At 34.4% G+C, this 22,393-nt stretch overlaps 1 protein-coding gene across 1 annotated transcript in view; it reads left to right on the forward strand.

Moving 5' to 3' along the window:
- The window catches only part of CFAP47 (cilia and flagella associated protein 47), a gene marked incomplete at both ends in the record, with an annotated part of 326,556 nt that overhangs the window by 36,370 nt on the left and 267,793 nt on the right, over positions 1-22,393 (forward strand). The window contains 9 exons of the mRNA XM_084258887.1: positions 1,918-2,070; positions 2,713-2,896; positions 3,264-3,360; positions 4,673-4,889; positions 5,197-5,438; positions 11,027-11,157; positions 14,102-14,224; positions 15,032-15,163; positions 19,322-19,399. Of these exons, the coding sequence (XP_084115013.1) occupies positions 1,918-2,070; positions 2,713-2,896; positions 3,264-3,360; positions 4,673-4,889; positions 5,197-5,438; positions 11,027-11,157; positions 14,102-14,224; positions 15,032-15,163; positions 19,322-19,399 (1,357 nt within the window). The remainder of the gene's footprint in view (positions 1-1,917; positions 2,071-2,712; positions 2,897-3,263; positions 3,361-4,672; positions 4,890-5,196; positions 5,439-11,026; positions 11,158-14,101; positions 14,225-15,031; positions 15,164-19,321; positions 19,400-22,393) is intronic.

Raw genomic sequence — 22,393 nt, forward strand, 5'->3', positions numbered from 1 at the left:
CAAACAAAACAACAAAAAAAGAAAAGAAAGTAGGAATTTTTGTCTAGTTTTTGTTTGCTGCATTATGTCCTCTGCTTAAAACATTATCGGGTTGGGCCTCCTGGGTGGTGAAGCAGTTGAGCGCTGGGTTGCGAAGCTGCCCGCAGCCTCTGCAGCCCTGGTTCGATCCCCGGCTGCCGGGCGAGGGTGCCACATGGCTGCCCGCTGCTCCCCTTAGCAGTGTACATCGGTCCCTCTGCCTGTTCTGCTCCCCGCTCTGGCTCTGGTGAATTCTCTCACCCTCCAGCGCTTCTGACTGTACCCAGTGCTTGTCTAAATAAATAAATAAATAAATAAATAAATAAATAAATAAATCTTTAAAAAAAAAAAAAAACAGTGTCAGGCATGTAGTAGGCACTTGGTAAATATTTTTGAATAAACAAGGAAAAATGTTTTACTTACATAGTAATGTGTAGGTCCTGTGCTTTGCGCACTTAAAATCACATAGTCAAAGCTGCAGAGGTATTTCTTGGAGTATAGTCTTCAAGAAGGTAGTAAACAGATAAAGATATAGCCAGCTTTTTGTCACTTCAGGCATTTGGTCTACCATTCTGAGTTGCTGCTTTTCTCTTTGTTACAGACTAGGGGATTTCAGATTTAGAACTTAACTTCTTGCTTCTAATGGTGGTTAAGGTTCCTGGAGCCTGAAGGGAAATTCAAGTATTAACAACTATCCTTGAATGACAAAGTATTTGTTTCTTATTGCCTCTCTCTCTTAAAGACTTTAACTGACATGAAGCAATCTTACTGTATCCATTGAGGAACTGATGAAAACAGGGAGAAATATTATATTAAATTTGCTTTACCTGTATGACTAACAGCTTCATGAGTTAATTATTGGGATGAGAAACTTAATAAAATTGCTGAGAATTGTGATAGATCAAGACTAGAAGGTGTGAATAATTATGCTTTTTTATGGAAAATATATGCTGAATGAAAATGAAGCACATAAACCCAGTGAATAAGAAATGTAGTTTTCAGTTTTATTATGAATTTTTTTGTATAAATACATGGCTGATATTTTATAAAATCTGAGATAATAAGAAAGTAGGATGTTTAACCCAAGGGTTTATTATTTGATATATTTTTTTTCAAATTTCAATCTCAAAATCAATAAGCTTTAAAAGAACACTAATTGTTACAGTGCATCCCCAAGGGCAAACAGTATGACCTGGGTGTGAGTCCTCACCCACATGCTTAATGACTTAGGACAAGACTCAAGAGCATGCACACAAAGAAAATTTAACAGAAGTTTTGTTTTCAAGGGAAATGAGAAGATGGAGAACAGATTAATTGGTCAATCTGTCCTTCCAGTAACACTGTCTGATCTAGGATCCTGGTGGGTACATGCTAAAAGCAGGCAAAGCCAAGAGTATGCAAACCCACAGGTTTTCGGGTTTAACCCAAGCATGGATGCTTAACTCCACCCTAGTTTCCAGCAACTCCCCAATTCAGGAAGTCAAACATCATGGTAGGTTCATGGCATGATGGGAGTTTTAGTCCTCAGAGCCTGATTTTTCTTTGGCATGGAGGTAGGATTGGAGTCCATAATGTTCCTCCAACATAATCAGATTCAGATCTAGTCCCACCTGTAATCTAGAACTGTCCAAATTGCCTGCTTGACTAAGAATGGGTTTAGAATAAATGCCTTTATTTCCTGGTGACTTTAAGGATTTTCTCTGATTAGATTAAGAAGAAAATTAGATACCACTCTACTGCTAAGTGTAATAATATCTTGATATATAATAGACTATAAGGGAAAGGGCTAGAATCTGTCCTTTTCACCATTTTGCCTCAACCCTTTGGCATAGACAGCATTTAATACTGATCGAATAAATGCATATTTATATAAATTCATATGACTTGTTCATATTGTAGGACAATTTTCACAAAGACTCCAAGATATAACTATGTGGATCCTGACTATGCCTATACTGAATCTGAAAAAATGAAAAAGAAAGAACATGAGAACTATTATATGAGCTACATTAAACATTTAAGAGAAGTGCGCCTGCAGAAAGAAACAGATAGGTAAAGTTCACTTCCTCAATCAATAGGAAACAGATTATACTGCCTGTAGAGCCAGGAATTTTTTTCTTTACTCCTTAGTTTCTTGTTAGTGACTTGAATGGCTTTTTCATGTATGAAAATAGCAATAGTGAACTACTTTATAATTTTCCCCCTTTCTTTTGATTGGTGGTTTTCCTCAGAAGCAAACCATGACAGGGATTGCAGCACATGAAGTATTTGGAGAGAGTTCTTTTAGGAGAAACCTGTACATGATGAGGGAAGCAAGAAAGGGCAGGGGTGGTAACTTGGAAATAATGTGTTTCAAGTAAGGTTTACACTCAGCCTGACCACCTAGATTATGCTGTTTTTACATTATACCACGTAGTTGTTCTTGGCTTGAGTCAAGGGCTTGTATTTTGTGCACAATTTCAGACATTGACTGTGAGCTGTCGCTGAGTGTGGTAGGGTGGACATATTTTCCTTGGGGAGATATTTTAGAATGGGATCTCCTCAGAAGGAGCAATTTTATGCAGCTTAGTACATCAGTCTCCTTTGGTGGTTCTGAGTGATCAGCAACAGCTTGCACAATGGAGAATATTTGGATTTACAGATATTTTTTCTAAAGAACTTGGCCTCAGATATTCATTATTATGTTTTCAATAGGTTATACAGGAGTTCATACACTGATTCAGAGATAGGATTACAGCAAGCATCAGGCATAAAGTCACCTGTACTCTCACTATCGGAAGTAGAAGAGGAAGTCTTTTCAGAGTGTCGGATCAAACCTCACCAATTGCTGAGTATCAGAAATATATCTTCCAAAGAATCAAAGTGTCTGAAAAGAAAGGCATGTGCAGTATTTTACAATTATGCCATGAGATTTCTTTTTTTTAATATTTATTTATGCATACAAGAACTGGGGTACAGGCCAGAGGTTTGGGGGGGTGAGAGGATTCACCAGAGACAGAGTGGAGCAGAACAGAAGGATCTACTGAAACACACTGCTGAGGGGAGCAGCAGGCGAGACAGGAGAGTTCTGCTGTGCCATGTGGGTAGCTCCCTGGCCAGGGATCCAACTTGTGCTGCAGAGGCTGCAGATTGCTTCACAGTACAGTGGTTAACACCCTGTGCCACCAGGGAGGCTGCCATGAGATTTCTTAAAATATCTTTTGCTAATATTTAATAGTTAATTTTGGAATATATGATTTTTACAGGTTCTCAAAGGACTTAAATCATACCCTTCTACCCCCCATGAAAAACACGATTGCAGCTTACTTTTGACACCAAAGCAAATTCATCAAGTCGTAGTTGGTAAGAATCTATAAGAACCTGGTCAAGTCTGTATTTTCAACAAATTTACTGAAATTGTTAAATATCAAAAAATCTAACTGATTTCATTTTAAACATCTAGTTGGCGTTATTCAATGCTTCATGACTTGGGCAGCATCCCATGTAGCAATACAAAAGGGCTCTGTAAGAAGTTTTATAAAATGGAAGGTTTTTATAGTCAGAAGGAGGATTGGGCAAAGTCATTAGCAAAGGAGAAGAAGGATTACTTCAGACAAAGCCACCTTCCACTAGGAAAAGGCAAAGGGCTATCTTTACCATGCAGAGCACCTTACTAATGCAGAACAGGAAACACCAGACTGGTTAATTTAAATTTCCACTTTTGGGAGAGACTGAAACTGCAGTTAGGTTTGGATTTGTCGGGCTATAAAGAAAAGCATCCTGCACCACTCTGACTTCTAGGCTGCAGATAAACAAGCATCAGAAAGATTGATAATAGATAGAATTGTATATAGCTTTAATAATAACACATATGCTTCCTGTTTACAAGCTAGAGACCCAGTATGACTGAGTAATTTACCCACATGGCTTTGGACACCATCTTAAATAGTTTAGCTAGAACAGGGAGGTTGGGGGAAGAGAGGGGATGTTCTCTCCTATGGAGAAACAAAGGAAGCAAATTTAAATTTTACCTTCTCCCAAAAAAGAGATAAGATTAAGTCATCCTGAGAGAGGTCTTTACAGAGAGAATTTTATAGATAAATATCTAAAGCAACTTCCATCCAGCCTTCAGAGCCCCTCCCATGAAATAAAGTTCTTGCCAAAGACATTTGAGAGTGGCAGAATTTTGTTCTCCTACAGTAATAAGATCTTGGTATGGCTTCGTATGACTCCATTTTGGGCCTGTTATTTCTCTCTCTTTTTAACAAAGTATAATTTTATATTCCACAAAATGTACCAGTTTATAATATGCAAGTCAGGGAATATTGGTAAACTTAAAGAATTATGCCACCATCATCACAGTTCAATTTTAGAATGCTGCCATTGTCATGTCCTACACCTAGTGCTAGTAATTTTGTTACATAATTTTTCCATGTAATTAGTATATATTTGCAATATATAAAATAATTAGAATACATTGAATTTTAACCAGTAGTCTCAAACATCATATAATGGTCATTTAGATAAAAAGCTTGGTTAATAATTTGTGATATTATAATAAATATTTTTCTAAATGCTATTTTTATAAATTAATTGATCATGGCAAGTATAAAAACTTAAAAAAATAAACACATTTACCTACTTTAAACTTAATAATTTGCTCTTCATTTTTCAGGGCCCACTGTTCTTAACTATGGTGATATTTGTGCCAACTCCACAAATACTCGTCTACTGCATGTTATTAATATGCTATCAATGCATATTATCATCCAGTTAGATGTTAACTTGGATGAACTTCGGAAGACCAATCAATTTTCATATGTGATTCCACCTACATCCAGCACTCATATTTCAGTGTTGTTTGAATCTCCCACTGTTGGAAAATTTTGGAAGTAGGTTTTTTGTTTTTGTTTTTGTTTTTGTATTTCTCTTTGCCAGAATAAAAGTGTCCTTTTTTATAATATGTAGTTATTTACCCTAATAATAATATAATATGTTTCGACCCTCCAAGTGGAAACTGTATGTGCATCATTTGTAGATTCATCTTTCAGTGGTAATTATCTTTAATAATTATTTCAATGTATTGCTTATAAATGATTAATTATGACTATTAATATGTGATTTTTTTAACCTATAACTATATCTGTAATTGCAAATAACTACTATCCGTGAACTTTGGATGCTTTTGCTGTGTTACAGGTCTTTCACCTTTACAGTAAACAATATACCTGGTGGACACATCCTCGTGATGGCAGTTATCCACCCAGTAAGACTTGAACTATCTTCCAGTGAGCTAGTATTGAGACCACATGGCTTCTTGGTGAAAAAATGTTTTCGGGCTACAGTTAGGTTGTATAATCGTCAGAATTATTTTGTGCAATTTGAATGGCAACCTGTACACACAGCAAAAGGGATGGCATTTTCCATTACTCCAGTTAAAGGTAATAGTTTATTCTGTTTGATTTATTCATTCATTTAATTATGTATTCAGGCACTAGTAATATATTGACTGTGTACTGGATAATAGTGCTAAGACATAGAAGTAAGTCAAATGTGGTCATTGGACATTTATTTCTACATACATACATACATATGTAAATTTGGTATAAAATTATGTATCCTGTCTTTGGGTCCTCCAGAGAAAGAGAGCCTGTAGGAAATATATAGAGAGATAGTAATAGAGTGACATTTTAAGGAATTGGCCGTTGTGTGGGATGGCAATTTTGAAATTGAAATATGTAGAACAGGTCAGCCGACTGGCAGGCAGGAGATCTGGGAGATAATTAATGATGCAGTCTTTTTTTTTAAGGCTATCAGCTTTTTGGATGAGGTCTTCCCACAAGGTGGAAGGTGATCTGCTTTACTAAAAGTCTGATTCAAATGTTAATCATATCTAAAAAACACCTTCAAGCAATATCTAGTCTGATATTTGACTGAACAGTTGAGCACCATAGCCTCGCCAATAGACAAAATTAACTATCAGAGATAGAGAGGAACATAGTTATTTTTTTTGTTGAGTTTTAGTTTGATTATAATGATATGATTCAGAATGACATTTTGTTAGATTGTGAATTATTTTAGAAGGATCCACAAATTCTTTATAGTCTATATTTAATATAAATAGTAAAATCCAATTAAATTCAGAACTTAAAACTTATTAAATTTTTTCAATTAATAGAATAATTTCAGGTTTACCATTTCTGATGGTTCCTTGTGTTCTGTTCGTTTAGTAATCTCTTAGACTTGCTTCTGCCATTCCCTGGAATTTATAATTTCTCATAATATTCCTTTATAAAACTGAGCTTTTATAACAGTAACTAAACTCTCATTTACCTAGTGGCCTGTCAAAGTTAGCAAACATCATTGTGATTTGCTGAGAAGAGCTCTTGAAGACACAAAATATAAATAAGTAAAATTGTCAGTTATAGATTGGGTAAGCTGTATCATATCTTCTTATATATACCCATGCCTTGCAAGCTAGATGGAAAGATATGGGTCTTTCTATCTGCTTCATAACCAGCTGAAGTTCACATCTGTGTGAATGGAAAATGAAACAAACTTTGGAGTTAAAGTTGATTTCAGAACTAGACCTAGCTTCTCACTAGCTTTATGATCTTGAGAAAAGTACTCTATGCACGCTGGTTTCCTTATTTGTAAAATAGAGTAGCTCATAAAGACTAAATGTATGAAAAACACCTTTTATAATGACTAGAAAGAGCAGGTGACAATAAATGGCTGTTTGATTGTGAAAATTTAATAATTCTGAATGTTTGGACTTTTTTTTTCCTTTAATCGTCCTAAGCATAACAGCCTGCCACAATGATGTGTGCTGCCACTCATCCCTGTTATCAGTCCATGAGTCCCTATTTTCTTCTCTCTCTCTCTCTTTCTCTCCCTCCTTCCCATCTGTCCTCCCTCTTTTCCTTCCTCCCTTCTTTCTCATCTCTAATTTAGGAATATTCATCATTCGGAATCTAGTCAGACTATATTTCATTTCACAGAGGAGTCCTGGTTTGTAGAAATCTTACCTTAGGTGCATTTTATTGTGCCAGTCATTTCCAAATCATGCTTTTTACATAACTCTACCAGTGTTTGTTCCAGGAAGTATTATGAACAAGCTTTAGTATTAATGTAAATGCACTTTAATGTGGGTAGATAGGTAGCGATGTTAACAAATTTAACAAGTACAAGGGTAGGCCTTTCCTTTCACTGGAGATCGTTGAGGTAGACATATTTCATCTTTTCAATTAGCCTGGATCGATTTAGCACAATTCCAGTTTATAATCTGAGATGGAAGGTATATGCTTCTCTCAGTATTTAGCAAATTCATTTGACCATGTTGTTTTGTTTTGTTGTGTTTTTTTTTTTTTTTTGGTTGCTGTTAATAGTATTAGTTCCTGCCCCAACCTAGAGAAAGTAAAAGGTGATTGATTAATCAGATAATAAAGAAAATATTCCTTCACACTTCAGATATTATAGATAAACCTCCAGTTATTTTGCACAGATAATCAAACAGTGGCAGTTATATTATCTGGATTTCATCTGTGGGTTCTTATCAGATTCGTGATATGGCACTAACCATGCCTGAAAAGCACAGTGTATGGGCACTCTTTGTATTTCTCCTACCTAACCATGGTTAAATGGACTGGGCTTCCCCCTTGTGGTTGCCATGGAAATGCAGTAATGATGGTTATTTATTGAAAGTGAATTACAATATTATGACCTGGAACACTAGTTATCCTTCTCATCATATGTAGAATTCTTATTTTTACAGGGAACATTTTAGTATTTATTTTCTTTGGGTTACTCTTACATTTTTTCAGTCAAAGCACAAAACAAAGTCATTAAATTCCAGACACAGTGTTTCTATGAGTAATGGACTTCTTGATCGCATAAGATAAATAAACCATCAGCTTTTAAGTACTTTTGATTTTTTTAGAGCACAGATACCATACTCAAATTCATTTCACATAGCATTGAAGAAAGTATGCATAATTTATATGCATATATTTTTCTTATGTCATTTTCCTTTTGATGCTCAGAATATTCATATTATAATTATTCAGTTTGGTTTTGCCTCTGTGTACATAGAAAATGACTTTTTATCAAGTTATTTTTCTTATATCCCTTTTGCTATATTGATTTTACATCCTGGATAATAAATTTAATCATGTCTCTGTTTTTGTAAAGCAAAATGCCTAGTTCTAAATTAAATTTTATTTTGTTTCTCCCTGAGGCGTGATATATTTTGGATTCGTGCTTGGATAGTGGATATTGGGAGAGGGAGAATGTAAGAGTGGATTGATGTTTTCTATGATAGAATTGGCTTCTAATTTGACGTTTTCATTAGGTATTGTTCAAGTTTCTGCTGTTTTGTTTTCATCCTTCTTGTCTTTACCCTCACTCTGAAACCTTGAGGCCAGTCAATCTTCAAACTTGTCTTTAATCACTTTACTCTCACTGTTTTTCTCAGTGACCTGTCTCATTGGCCATTTCTAGTTATCTACCCTGGCAGTCCTAGCTATGTTCAATCCAGACATCCAATATAGTTCTCCTGCCCCCTGATATGTATAATATTCCGGGAGAAAAATAAATAACCATGTTGGTGGAAGGGAAAGTACTTACCACAGTCTGGCCCTGTACATGGACCTTCTCAGCATGCTGGGGTGGTGGGTGTGTGTGTGGTGTTGTGTATCTGTCTAGCTTTGGCTGTTTTTTTTTTTTTTTTTCGTTTGTCAATGTTACTTTCATCACTGTCTTCTCCACACTCTACTCTTCCATCACTGCAACATGACTTTTAAACCTTCCCCAGGCATTTGTCCTACAGAATTCTCATCCTTCAGTCACAGCTCAAATGGCATGTCCTTTTTTTTTTTTTTTAAAGATTTATCTATTTATTTATACAAGCACTGGGTACAGTCAGAAGCGTGGGAGGGTGAGAGAATTCACCAGAGCCAGAGCGGGGAGCAGAGCAGGCAGAAGGACCGAAGTACACTGCTGAGGGGAGTAGCGGGCGGCAGGAGAGGTCTGCGCGCCATGTGGGACCCTCCTCTGGGGGCAGGTGCCGGGGATCGAACCGGCGCTGCAGAGGCTGTGGGCAGCTTCGCAACCCAGCGCTCAACCGCTGCGCCACTGGGAAGGCCCTGGCATGTCCTTTTTATGTTTCCTCTATTCTCTTTGATTTAGAAACCCCTCTTTTTTGTTCCCCCTGTGTATTTGTTATGCCATCTACATATCTGATGATATTCCTTTCCTAAAAGAACTTTGTTTGGGGGAGCAGTGTTCTTATCTGGAAATCTCTTCCCAGCTTTACTTGCTAAATGAGATAGGCACAGTAGTCACAGAAATTTCTTTTCTTTTTTTAAGGTTTATTTATTCATACAAGAACTGGGGTACAGGCCAGAGCTGTGGGGGTGTGTGTGAGAGGATTCACCAGAGACAGTGGGGAACAGAACAGGCAGACTGAAATACACTGCTGAGGGGAGCGGTGGGTGAGTTAGGAGAGGTCTGCTGTGCCATGTGGGTAGCTCCCTGGCCAGCAGTGGCTGAGAATAACTTCATAGGTTGCATCTTAACCCCTTGCACCACCGGGGAGGCCCAGCACAGAAATTTCTTTAAGCCCCATTTGCCTTATCCCTGCTAGGCATTATTTGAAACACTTAGATATGTATCAGCTTATTTAATCCCTACAACAATTCACTGATTTCGATGCAACCATTATGTCATTTTATGTATAGGGAAAGTGTTACATAGGTTGAATACATTGTCCAAGGTCTGAGCTCTGAAGCAGTAAAACTTAAATTTCAACCAGGGTGTCTGACCCTAGAGTAGAATCTGTGCTCTGTTAAGAGCTGCCATGCTGTGATAGCTTTCCACACTAAGGAAAGGCACATCATAAGAAATGATAGTGTAGGAAGCTAGAAGGATTATTGTTCCTTAAAGATCTGTCAAACTGTTAAGGCAACCTTGGAATACCTATCCATGGACTTCTGACTGTATACAATAAATAAATTCCTATTTACCTAACCTAATAGAGTATAACTTTTTTTACTTACAGAAAGATGTAATCCTGATGGACCTCTTCCTGGCTTTTGAACTCACCCATGACAAGTTTTGTGTTTTTTTTTTTTTTTTTATAAGTGATTGGGCTCATCTTCTTTTCAAGAGTATTAATATTATCTCATACAGGGTGTTTTCCGGGTATCACACATTATGTTAATCTCTTTACATGTGTTGTCATGTTGCTAGGTGATCACTGCAAAAATAAGTAGGCACTCTTTTGTTAAGATTGAGGAAACTACCATCACATAATCGTCAATCTGAACAAAGGCAAAATTTGTGATAGCCACTCATCTCTTTGCTCTGTATCCTGTGCTTTTGAGTTTCAGTTGCTCCTCTTTCTGAAGAAAGAACTTCTAATCATTCTTTGTATTAAGTACTATTTTCTTATGTCAAGGGAGATGGTGAATTGAAACAGATAAATAACTCTCACCACCTGGGTTCTTAATACATTTGAATTATAGAAATGTATTCATTATTAATAGCTATATAGAAGTTGCATCTCTAGGAATATGAACTTTTTTTTTCCCGTCTTTTTTAATAGTAATTCCTTCTCTGAAAACTGATTGTGTGATGTTGATAAGTCTTGAAAAACATGGGCGGAATATTTGGTCAGGGGTCACAAATGGTTTTCTAAGGTCAATTTGTAAAGCCATTTATAATTCTAGAATGTTTGCTTTACTGATATTTTTGTTTTTTCCAAATGTTGGCATATTATGTCGATTATCTTTATTTGCTTATTTAAGTAAGGTATGCATTTGAGATTTTAATCAAATTCTATAGATCTTATTTGACAGTCTCTCATTTAGCATTTTCTGATATTTTAAGTTTAGTTTTAATAATGTGTTATATATCATTACATTTTTTATGCCCACTCTAATTTTGGATATTAAAAATACACATGTATGTATATATATAATTATAAAATTAAAATGTGGTAAATACCTCATTCTTTCTAAATTTTCTGTAGGTACTGTTGACCCATTCTCCTCATTGGAATGTGAAGTAAAATGGCAACCAAGTTTCACTGCTCCAGAGAGAGGAGAATTTATTCTTCACGTCGCTGAAGGCAATACGATGACACTAAAATGTGTTGCACACGTAATGATTTCCCTTGAATTTGATTTTTATTTTGAGGGCTCTAACGAGGATGGGGATACATATTTGTATATAGTATATACTTTGCTAGTCAATGCTGGGTTCGTACAATACTTTGCTAATTAAATTATCCTAGCATCTTCTTGCAGTCACTTCTCTACTCTAAGTGAAGACTTCGTTAAAAAAAAATGTGTGTATTACTCAGAATTCACTCAAAATCCAGGACTTTTGTGTCAACACTACTGGATTTTTATTAGAGTTTGTATAAGCATATAATAAAAATATATAATTATTCTGTGGGAAACACTTGAAATTAAATTACTTCATTAATAGAGAACATTATATTTTTGTCCTACTGTATTGCATTGTTAGTATTCTAGCAGTAATTACTAATTCATTATGAAATGGAACATATAATTTACCTAACAAGTAATGCAGCAAAATTCTAATTTTTTATAGAATATGCTTAAAATAAAAATGTGAGTAAAGTGAAAGTTGTAATATGTAATTTTAACTTTCTTTCTGGGGTGGAGCCCAGAAGGTCTTAACTTCATGCCTCTCATTACCAAGAATCCACTTTACTTATATCCCAAATTTCCCTCCCTGTGTTCTTAGTAACTTAATACAAACCAGATCCTCTTTTACTAAATCCCACTTCTGTCTCCAGGCTGTGATCATACTCTTACATATTTCAGCTATGAAGCATCTTATAGCCTTAAGAGATAAGAGATTCATCCACTTCAATGCTAGCCAGTGGCAGTCAGTAATCAGTCAGGTCTTTCCTCTGTTCTAGGCTTGAATAGCCAGTTCGTATTACTTTCACTATGTTTCAGTTACTTATTATTCCTTCTAAATTTTCTAATGATGTATACATAAAGAAAGATGCCCATATTATAATTTTATGTAGCACTCAGTCTTTATAGACTGGTGAGCCCTTTATAACTCATATCCAGGTCAAAACACAAAGCATAATTAATATCACAAAAGACCACCTCCCTCCACATCTCCAGCCATATGTGTCCTTCCCACAGTCATCACTATCTTTACTTCTAAGAGCACAAATTAATTCTGGTTTTGAACTTTATATAAATGTAGTCAAAGCATATGTTCTCTTTTATGTATGGCTTCTTTCTTTCATCAGTAGGGATTCATCTATGGTGATGCACTGGCGGTAGATTATTCATTCTCATTCCTGAGTAGTGGTCCATTCATGACCATGCCATCATTTTTCCATTACACAACTGATAGAGATTTGAATTGCTTCAAATTTTTAGCTAATACAATTGTACTTCTATAAACATTTTATTACTGTCTCTGGTGAACATATGTACTAAAGTCTTTCATTGTTATTAAATAACTGTATTTGACAAGCTTACTAAATAGAAATTTGCCTATATGGTAACCCTGTCTGTATTTTTTCTAACAGGTAAAGTTATGCAATTTAAGTAATTTCAATTTAGAATTAAATAATAGGTATCTTTTTTGTTATATGTCAGGCATGATGCTGATTGCTATTCATATATGATCTAATTTAATCTTTGCAACAGCTGTATACAAAGCAAGTACTAGTATCTCAGTTGATGGTGAGGAAATGGAGGACTAGAGAGGTTAACTAATACAAGTTCACAAATTTAGTCCCTGCCTTCTTTGGAATTTAAATCTAAATCTAGCTGCCTCCATAGCCTTTTCCTTTGCCCACTGATAAGAGTTGCTTTCCCTACGCTAGGATTAGTTATGAATTAAACTCAGATAAAAGTGGGCCTCCTTAGTGGCGCAGAGGTTGAGCGCTGGCCCACAGCCTCTGCAGCGCCGGTTCAATCCCTGGCTGCTGGCGAGGGTCCCCACATGGCGCGCAGAACTCTCCTGCCGCGCCTGCTGCTGTCTGCCTGTTCTGTTCCCCGCTCTGTCTCTGGTGAATTCTCTCACCCTCCCGTGCTTCTGACTGTACGCAGTGCTTGTATAAATAAGTAAATAAATCTTTAAAAAATAAACTCAGATAAAAGTATAATGAATTATATCACTTGATAAATTTTAAAAATGCTTAAAGTTAGATGAATTGTGAAAGGTTACTCTTCATAAACTAAAGATGGAGGAACATGCAGTGTTTAAATGAAGTATTCATTGCAGGGTTGTCATTAATTTATGAAGGATTTACTTGGGTATCTCCTCTCCTGTTAGCTTTGTTTGAATATTGTTCCACTTACCCAACTATGTTCTTCAAATAATTATAAGGATGTATTAAAACCTCCTAAAACAATAAGAAATAATGTTCATAAAGAAATAGGGTCTGGTAAAAAAAGCACAGAATATGAAATTGGGAAACTTGGATTCTGGTTTTCCTTGGCTGTTATTTGCTTTCCTATAAAATGGGAGAGGTGAAGAATGTCAACATTTACCAAAAATATTCTATGCTGCATTAGTTCTGTGAAGTGATTTATGTGGGATAATGTTAGGGTGTCTTGTGTCTAAGTAATACTGTGAATCATAATAAACTAACTCCCTATTCTCAGATTAAGCAAATTGTACATTATCTGTATGCTAAGTACTATGAGAAGATTTATAGTAGAAATATGCCTGGATAATCTCATTTGACACATTATCTGTCATACTTAGGTGACCCTTGAACTCTTTCCTTTTGCAAAGCACATTCTATACACAGTGGGGTAGATGATATCTGAGGTCTCTTTCTGAGATTGATCTAAGTGAGTCTCAGTCAGATTTATTTCCTCTATAGAGTGATCTTACTCACCCTGCCTTCTTCAGTTTAGGAGTTCATTTAAAATATTCCATTCTATTTTCCTTTATCTTAAGTATATTATAAAAGCTGATAAAACTTCATATTTTAGAAATTGCATTGAAGCTGAAAAAGTCTGAGTTACCTGGTAAAGGATAAACAAATGCTACTGTTGTTTCAATTACATTTCCCCTTTCCTCCTCTTTTTACTAGCTTGGTCACACCAAGGTCACGTTTTTGGAGCCAAGGATACTTTTCAATAATATTCCTCAAGGTTTAACAAGTTGGAGGAAAGCCATTCTTCATAATGTAGGACAAAACCATGCTTATTTCAAGGTAATCGAGAATCTTGAAATTGTTTTTGGAATGTATCACATTACAATTTGATTTTTTTTTGCCATGAATTCTATAGTATTGATACTTTAGTTTTTATAAATTGACTAATGCTAATATTTACATATCTCGTATGAGATTTTTCTCTTGCTTCAGAATTGTTCCCTTATCCCCAAAGATATTTTAACCAATTTCCCTTTAAATTATTGTGTCTTAAAGCATGATAGAGAAGCCTTAGTTGGCTTCTGACAAAACACACCATGAATCCATTGGCAAGTTACTTACAGCTCTTTGGAAAGTCGAAATGATATCCCGGGCTTCAGGCTATCAGGATAAAAATAAAAAATAAGAAATTAGTTCATCATTTTACCTTCCCACTCACTTTGCTTTCAGTTTTTAGATTCAGGGGAAAGGCAAACTATCCAAGTAGTATCTAGAATTTTGGCATATTTTCTAACAGGTGTATATATATATATATATATATATATATATATATATATATATATATATATGAGAGATACATATATCTCATCCTTGCAAAGTCTTGAAAACACTTCATATAAAAACTATCTTATCATCCTATTTGAATTGAAAGATGCCACTGAAATTTCTGTTCTCCGGGTTAGTGGTGTAAATCCTTGTTGAAGTCCAATAAGTATTTGTGAGTCTGGTGTTTGAAAATCTATTACAGAGTCATCTCATGCCCTGTCCCTAGGAGTCCTTTCTTTAGATAGTGGATTAAAAACTTTCCTAGTTTTGAGCACTAACTTAAAATAAGAATGAAGTATTTCTGCAAATTTTTAATTATAGGTTTGTGATCAGAGTCTTATGCCTACAATTAATATTGTTCCATCAGAAGGAATTATTCCATGGGGTGGATTAACTGTTCTTAATATCTCCTGTACACCCACTGTGGCAGAAAAATTTGATACAAGAGCAAAGGTATGTTTATACAAATATGGGTTTGTTCCTTAATTATATGTGGATTTATTTGTTATATTTATAATAGTAGGTATAATGCTATAAAATGTCTGTATGTTCATTCTTAGAAAATGTGATTTAATGATTTCTTCAAATGGGAATTCTTTTTAATGTTATGATACTAAGGAATAGTTTTTTTTAATTTCTATAATTTTTTTAGTTATTGATATGCAGATTTCAGAGATCTGTAAAAACAACCTTACCTGTATCATTTATTGTAGAAATAGTTAGCAGAACTTGGCAGGAGGATTTGTAGAAAATATTTTTGATGAAAGTTGGTAATGGAACAAAGTTGAAATGGATACCATTAATCAATATGGGACATGTTTCATATGAATTGTAATGAAATTTGGCCATCTCTAACTTACAGAAAGTCCTTACTAGTCACAAAGCAAAGAAGGGTATTTTTAATGATGTTAATTAGCTACCTTATTTAATTATATACCTTAGGGAAAAAATGATCAATTTTTGAATTCTAATTTTAAATAGATTTCATGACTATGAATTATAGACAGATTCTAATATGATTTTAACATCTGTATTTTATAGAACATATAAAATGTTTACCAATTTCATGGTCTAGGAATTATATAAATGAACAAATATTACTTTGATTTTAGGAACTTCTGTAATGTTTGTTAAGCAGAGTAAATTAAACATGTAAGTACAATCTGTAATAAATTGTATTGACCATAAACTCAAGGAATGGAATACTTTTAATATTGGTTTACAACACTATATGATTTAGGAGTATAGGGTCACACATTCTCAGATGTATGTCATCCTGCCACACACACCACTAAAATACTCATAGTACTTTACCCTAGACCAATGCCCCCCTTTTGTTCCCACCCCTATTCTTCCTCTATTAGCCTCAATTCAGCAGTAAAATTTCTATGTTCTTTTTTTCCTTTAGTTTTGTCAGTTCCTTTGTTTTGTTTCTCTGTGAAATCATCCAGTATGTGTCTTTCTCCTGATTTATTTCACTTACACAATCACCTCCAATTCCATGCATATTGTCACAAATGGCAAGAGTTCATCTTTTTTTTTGATAGTTGAGAAGTATTCCATTGTGTTTATATGCCACATTTTCCTGATCCACTCATCTGTACTAAGGCCCTTAAGTTGTTTCCATAACTTGGCTATTGTAAGTAGTGCTGCAGTGAACACAGGAGAGTATATATCCCTTTGCATTAGTGTTTTCACATTATTTGGGTAGATACCTAGTAGTGGAGTTCCTGGATCATACGGTAGCTCTATTTTTAATATTTTAAGGAAACTCCATATTGTTTGAATGGAATACCCTTGGTCTTCAGTCAGATCAATTGTGTGCATTTATACACATTAGAGAGTATATAATTATCATCAGATCAAAAGGAATATCTTTAGTTATAATCCCCCATTTTATCCATCAATTTCCCATGACCATTCTTAAATAATACATAGCTTAGTAATAAACATGGATTTGTTGGTCTTTCAAATAAAAAACCTAATTATTTTTATTAACAAAGTCATACTAAGACATTTATTAATTATAAGTTGAGGTATATGGTCTGAAATTTTAAATTTATTTTACACAGTATTTTTAAAAAATTAAAAATATAGCCATGAAAATACAGATTTTGCAAAAAGGTTAATTTCCACTATATTTTAGAGGACTATGCTGTTTCTATAAAACCTACCTTTTTTGCATTATAATGAGAGTCGTTTATTCATCAATTCAACACATATTTACTGTGTAGTAGTAAGTTTCAGTCTCTGTTGTAGATATTAAAGATGCAAAATTATACAGCATAATCAGGGATTTTGATCTCAAAGTTTTTACAATATGATGGAAGATACAGGTAACTCAAAAGAAAATGAAAATATAATGTAATCAATACTGTAATATTGTGATGGAGAAATTCAGCAGGCAAAGGGAGGACAATAGGGAGTCATCAATCCAGGCTTAAAGTATCAGAGAAGGCTTCCTAGAGGATGATGCATCTAAAAGACACTTGAAGTTAAGTATCAGCCATATGAAAGGGATGGTAATGGAGTGGAGGAGGAGAGGAAGAGAGTATTTAAAGAAAGCACATATCATATGTTTTTAGGCATTGAGGGAGAGCAATAGTTGCAAGACAGATATGAAAAACTAAGTTTAGCATGCCTTTGTCATAGACTGCATGGATGATAAAAATTTAGCACGACTAGATTATAGATTACATGGGTGATAGTGGGGATTTATTTAGAGACCTAGGTGTTAGGTCATATAGCTCCTTATAAACAATGTTAGCAAATCCAAACTTCAACTTAAGAGCTAGGATTTTTAAGCATGGGGATTTCACAATCAGATTTGCAGTTTTCAGAGATCACTTTGGTTATAGAGCAGTAAACTGAGGCCAATAAGATGGAGGAGTGCAATGTTAGTTGTCTTATGTAGATGTCCAAGTAAGAGGATGATTTTCTCGGTCAGAAAGTAGGATAAATTCTAGTCAAATACAGGAGATAAATATTTAGGACTTGGTGACTATGAAGGGATCACATATAAATAAAAGGAGTTAAGAATAACATGGCTGCATTCCATGAGAAAGAGATCAGAGATTAAGTAGCAGATTTTAGAGGCATTTTATGAGTTTGAGTCACCTTTTGGCTCTCCTTATAGAGATGTCTACCAAAGAGGCCATGGCATACACATACTGGTCTGAATTCCATGGATTAAACTTACAGATGATAGAGAATATTTATGTTATTCTATAAACACTAAAATAAGTATATGTGAAATGAATTATTGGTACTTGAGAAAGAATAATGATTAAATTTGGAAGAAGTTGAATAAGAAGCAAATGGACAAAGGTGAATTGGGATTGATCAAAAGAACATTACACATCGATGCCCCTGTGACGTGACATCCAGAACTATTGTCTCTGAATATGAGAGAGAAAGCAGGGAGGAGAGAGGGAGACATGACTATGATGTCAGAGGTGATTGAGAGTTGATATGGTCCACAGTATAGTTTACATCTCTAGAGATAAAAGGTGGAGCTGTGATATGTGGGGTTCATTAATGAAGAACATGTTGATTTGTAATTTCTTCCAAATTGTTAAATTGTGCTTTTTAGTGTATCATTTTGCTTATGTACTATACATTGTTTAAATAAGACAGAGAAATCATATAGTATTATCACTGCAGTAGTTTGGTAAATAAGAATAAGTAGATGGTACCTCACTTTCCCCAATAATTCTGAAAAACTGGTATTTTGTCCTTTTGTCCTATAAATAATCTTACTGATTCTGTGGGAAAAGGTGAAATACTCTCATATCCCTTCAATGTAATACACATTTAAGTTTAAATCTAGAACTTGACTGCTTCTAATTCTTTTGCAGATAGGGCTTTAAGGGAATGTTGTTTTTGTGCTTCTAAAACTTTTTTTTAGACAATAGTATGTTCAGATAATCTATAGCTCTTACTTTGTAGGAATTAAATAGCTAAATTCTTATTTTGCTATTTAATTTTCTTGGAAGCAGTTGAATGTTAAGTCAGTGTTTGATTCAAGTTTAGCCATTGCTGCTGTCAAGTTTTGTCATTTCAAACAAAAGACAAAATACTTAGCCTCTCTAAGCCTCAATTTTCCTCATTAAGAAATTAGGATAGTAACAGTAGTGACATCATAGAATACTCTGGATTAATAAAGGAGATTTAGCACTATACATGGCCCGTAGACTCAGCCATTATTTAGCTCATTGTTATGCTCATTGTATCTTTCTATGGAAGGATTATGTTTTCACTCAGTTTTCTGTTTGTTTTAATTCTGAATAATCAATTGAAATTGAGTAAATACAAAAGGACTACAGAGAGTGGCAATAATGTTTAGTCAAATGGGTAGAACTTTGGTCAAATTCACAAGCTGTCAGCTGGTCCCGCTATGGTGGAGTTTTAAAGAATCAAACATTCTTTCCTCTTATGAATATAAATTCTGCATAATAAGAAATGTGGCAACTACTGGAATAAACCTTGTGACATTTATGTTATGATTATTTAAATTACAAAATGTTAACATAAATGTCAGGTATTGCATTAGCAATATATAAGTATATTTTAATGTGGTTCCCACAAAGTTTTATATTTCTCCTAAATAAGGTTTCTATTCACCGTGCAAATATCATTGACCTTAGGATTGGTGGATCTGTTGAGATTGCTGATATTGTAATCAAACCGGTGAGTATGTTATCTATTTGCATAATTATGAGTTTGGTTATTTTTATTTATCATGTTTCTCTAGTCAGCTCATTTATGTTCAAAAATATTTTATTATGTAGAAATTTGATATATAGAAATTAATATATAGAATATAACTATACATAATGAAGCAGAATGAATAGTAAAGGAAGGTATAACAATTTATCACTGAATTTAAGTATCATTACATTACCAATAACAATATCATCACTAGACTTCATCATGACCACACCCCTCCTGAATTTTGTGATTATTACCCCTAAATTTTTTGAATGGGGTTACCACATATATATGAATTACTTTATCATTACTTATTTTAATTTGCTCATTTTGAATTTTGTCATAAAGATGTACTATTTGTAGTCTTTGGTAAGTGACTTTCAATTAAATATTATGTTTCCAAAGTTCATCTAAGTTGCTTGTAGCTGTGTTTTATTGATTGTAATTTCTGCTCAATAGTCTACTGTGAAGACGTACTATAACTTATAGACTCATTTCATTGGCCATCAAATTGGGTGTTTTGGGGGTTTTGTTACTATAAACACTATAGCTGTGAACATTAATAGACACATATTTTCTGAGGTACGTATGTCAGAATTCCTGTAGGAGTGGAGTTGCTTAAACACGGGATATGTGCTTGTTTGACTACACAAGACACTGTCCATATTTTCTTCTCAAGTTTCCATTGCTCCATAAGTTGTAAGTTAATGTTTGCCAGCCTATTCAATATAAAATAGTATCTCCCTATAATCTTGATTTGCATTTTATGAACTGTAGTCATATTTATTTTTTGAACACATTGTTCTTTACTCTGATAAAATTTTGTTATAAAATTGATAGTGTATGTGTGTGTTCACACAATATTTTTTTTTTTCCTGGTCATTCTGGAATTGCCCAAAGGTACTCTGATCCTATGAAGCAGATCCCTCTGCCCCTCCACTGTGATATTTATCTGCTATTATGAACATCTTAAACTCTCCATCCTAGCATTTGTCACATTATTTTCACTTTGTTTTCCTCACCCACTAGTACCACAGCACCTAGCATCACTCTGGAGTTGTACTAAATTAAGAGGAAAACAATGAGGCAGCTTGTTGCCTCAGGTGAGGCTGCCCTCTAGTCTGCATTTTAATGACATAACCACACTTCTAGGGTCTGCCTTTAAGTTATAATTCTCTATTCTTTACTTGGTGTTCAAGGCATGGTGAGTCTGAATGGAGTGACAGATTCTAAACTAGCTTGTCTAGGACTATTGTGATTTTTGGAGATTAAGCCATACAGTATCTAGAGTTGTTTTTGTTTTTTTCCCCATCGTTATGGTGTCCTTAGGTGAACAATATTAGACAGGTATCGAGCTTTGATTATTTCCTCATCCTAATAACATTTTTGGCATGCTTTATATGTTATGGTATAATTGAATCATTCAGAGAACTTGTCGTTAACATATATTTGTCAGTATTTCCTAATTATATTGAGTGTTATAAACAGTTCCTAGCTACCTTTAAAAAAAATAATACCCTAGTATCACCAGATATTGTCAGCAATACATTTAGTAATTGTATAGCATTGACTATGTGTCTTAATAATGATTAGGAAATTTTATCCAAATGAGCATATGGGCAAAGCCAGCATTGGCTAACAGGAGTGTTTTGTTTTTTGTTTGTTTGTTTTTTACGTAAAGAAAGCATCAAATTTTATTTACCCATTTTGGATTTTACAACATTCACAAGTAGAAATGTGTTGCTATTTTAAGTGAGGCAAATAGTGACCACTTGATCTTAATGAAGTATTTTTCTTCAACATTAAGATGCTGGTTCCTGTCTCCTTTTAATGTTGTATGTAATTCTTTTACAAAGGCGCTATAGGATGGAGATATAGATACATAGTCTCTCCTCCAGAAGGCAGAATTCAATAGTTTTGTGGAATAAGCAAATACTTGGTATGCAAGATAAAGTTAAGACACAGTCATTACAAATCCCTAATATATTTAAAGTAGTTGTCAAATAGGGGATCATGCTCAGCGAAATAAGCCAGAAAGAAAAAGAAAAATACCAGATGGTCTCACTCATAGCAGGAATTTAGAAAACCTAAATAAGGGACCAGGAAAAAGACTAATTATAATAAAGTAAAAATCAAAATCAACTATAAAAATCAAAAGCAACTTAAAACAAAAATCAAAACAACTATAAACCAGAGACACACTACTGGGGTGGGGACGGGGAAGGCGGGATTAGGGTCAAAATAAGGTGGTTGGGAACTCTATGGGGACTATGACCAAGATGAAAATGCAAAATGTGCATTTTGAAAAATGAAAATGAAAAATGTAAAAATATGTAAAATACATTTGCAAAAATGAAAAATGTAAAAAATATATAAAATAAAATTAAAAAAATAAAAATAATAAAATAGGTGTCAAATAGGTGCTAGGAATGCAAATATAAATCAGGCTTAAGGTTCACTAAGAGAAATAAATGTTTAAACAAATAAATGACATTGTGATATCATAATGTAAGTAAATACAAGGAAGGAAAGAAAGCAGTCCTCAACACATTGCTGGTAACTGTGGTTATCTAACTGGGATGTGAAGTACACATATTATTTATCAGACAATTACAAGAGAAGACCCTTCTTGACAGATGGGACACCTTGATAAACACCCTTCTGGGTGAAGTGTCAGGTGTTGATTGTAAATGACAAGTCATGCAGCTTGCTGAAATATGAAGTGATATGATAGGGTGAGAATGGAATGAGATGAGGCAGGGAAAGGTCATGGTGATTGTTATGCACCTGTAACAGACTTGGACTTCATCCTGTAGATGGAGGAGAATCACCAAATTTGAGGAAGGGATGTGATAGGAGTAGATTTTCGTCTAGTTAAATTGTGACTTAGTTGTGGCATGGAGAATTGAATAAAGTCAATCTAGAAGTGAAATGCTAAGTGATGTGTTGTTAAGTTCATATCATTACAGTAAG

Source organism: Talpa europaea (assembly GCF_964194135.1).
Source record: "Talpa europaea genome assembly, chromosome: X".
Lineage (NCBI taxonomy): Eukaryota > Metazoa > Chordata > Mammalia > Eulipotyphla > Talpidae > Talpa > Talpa europaea.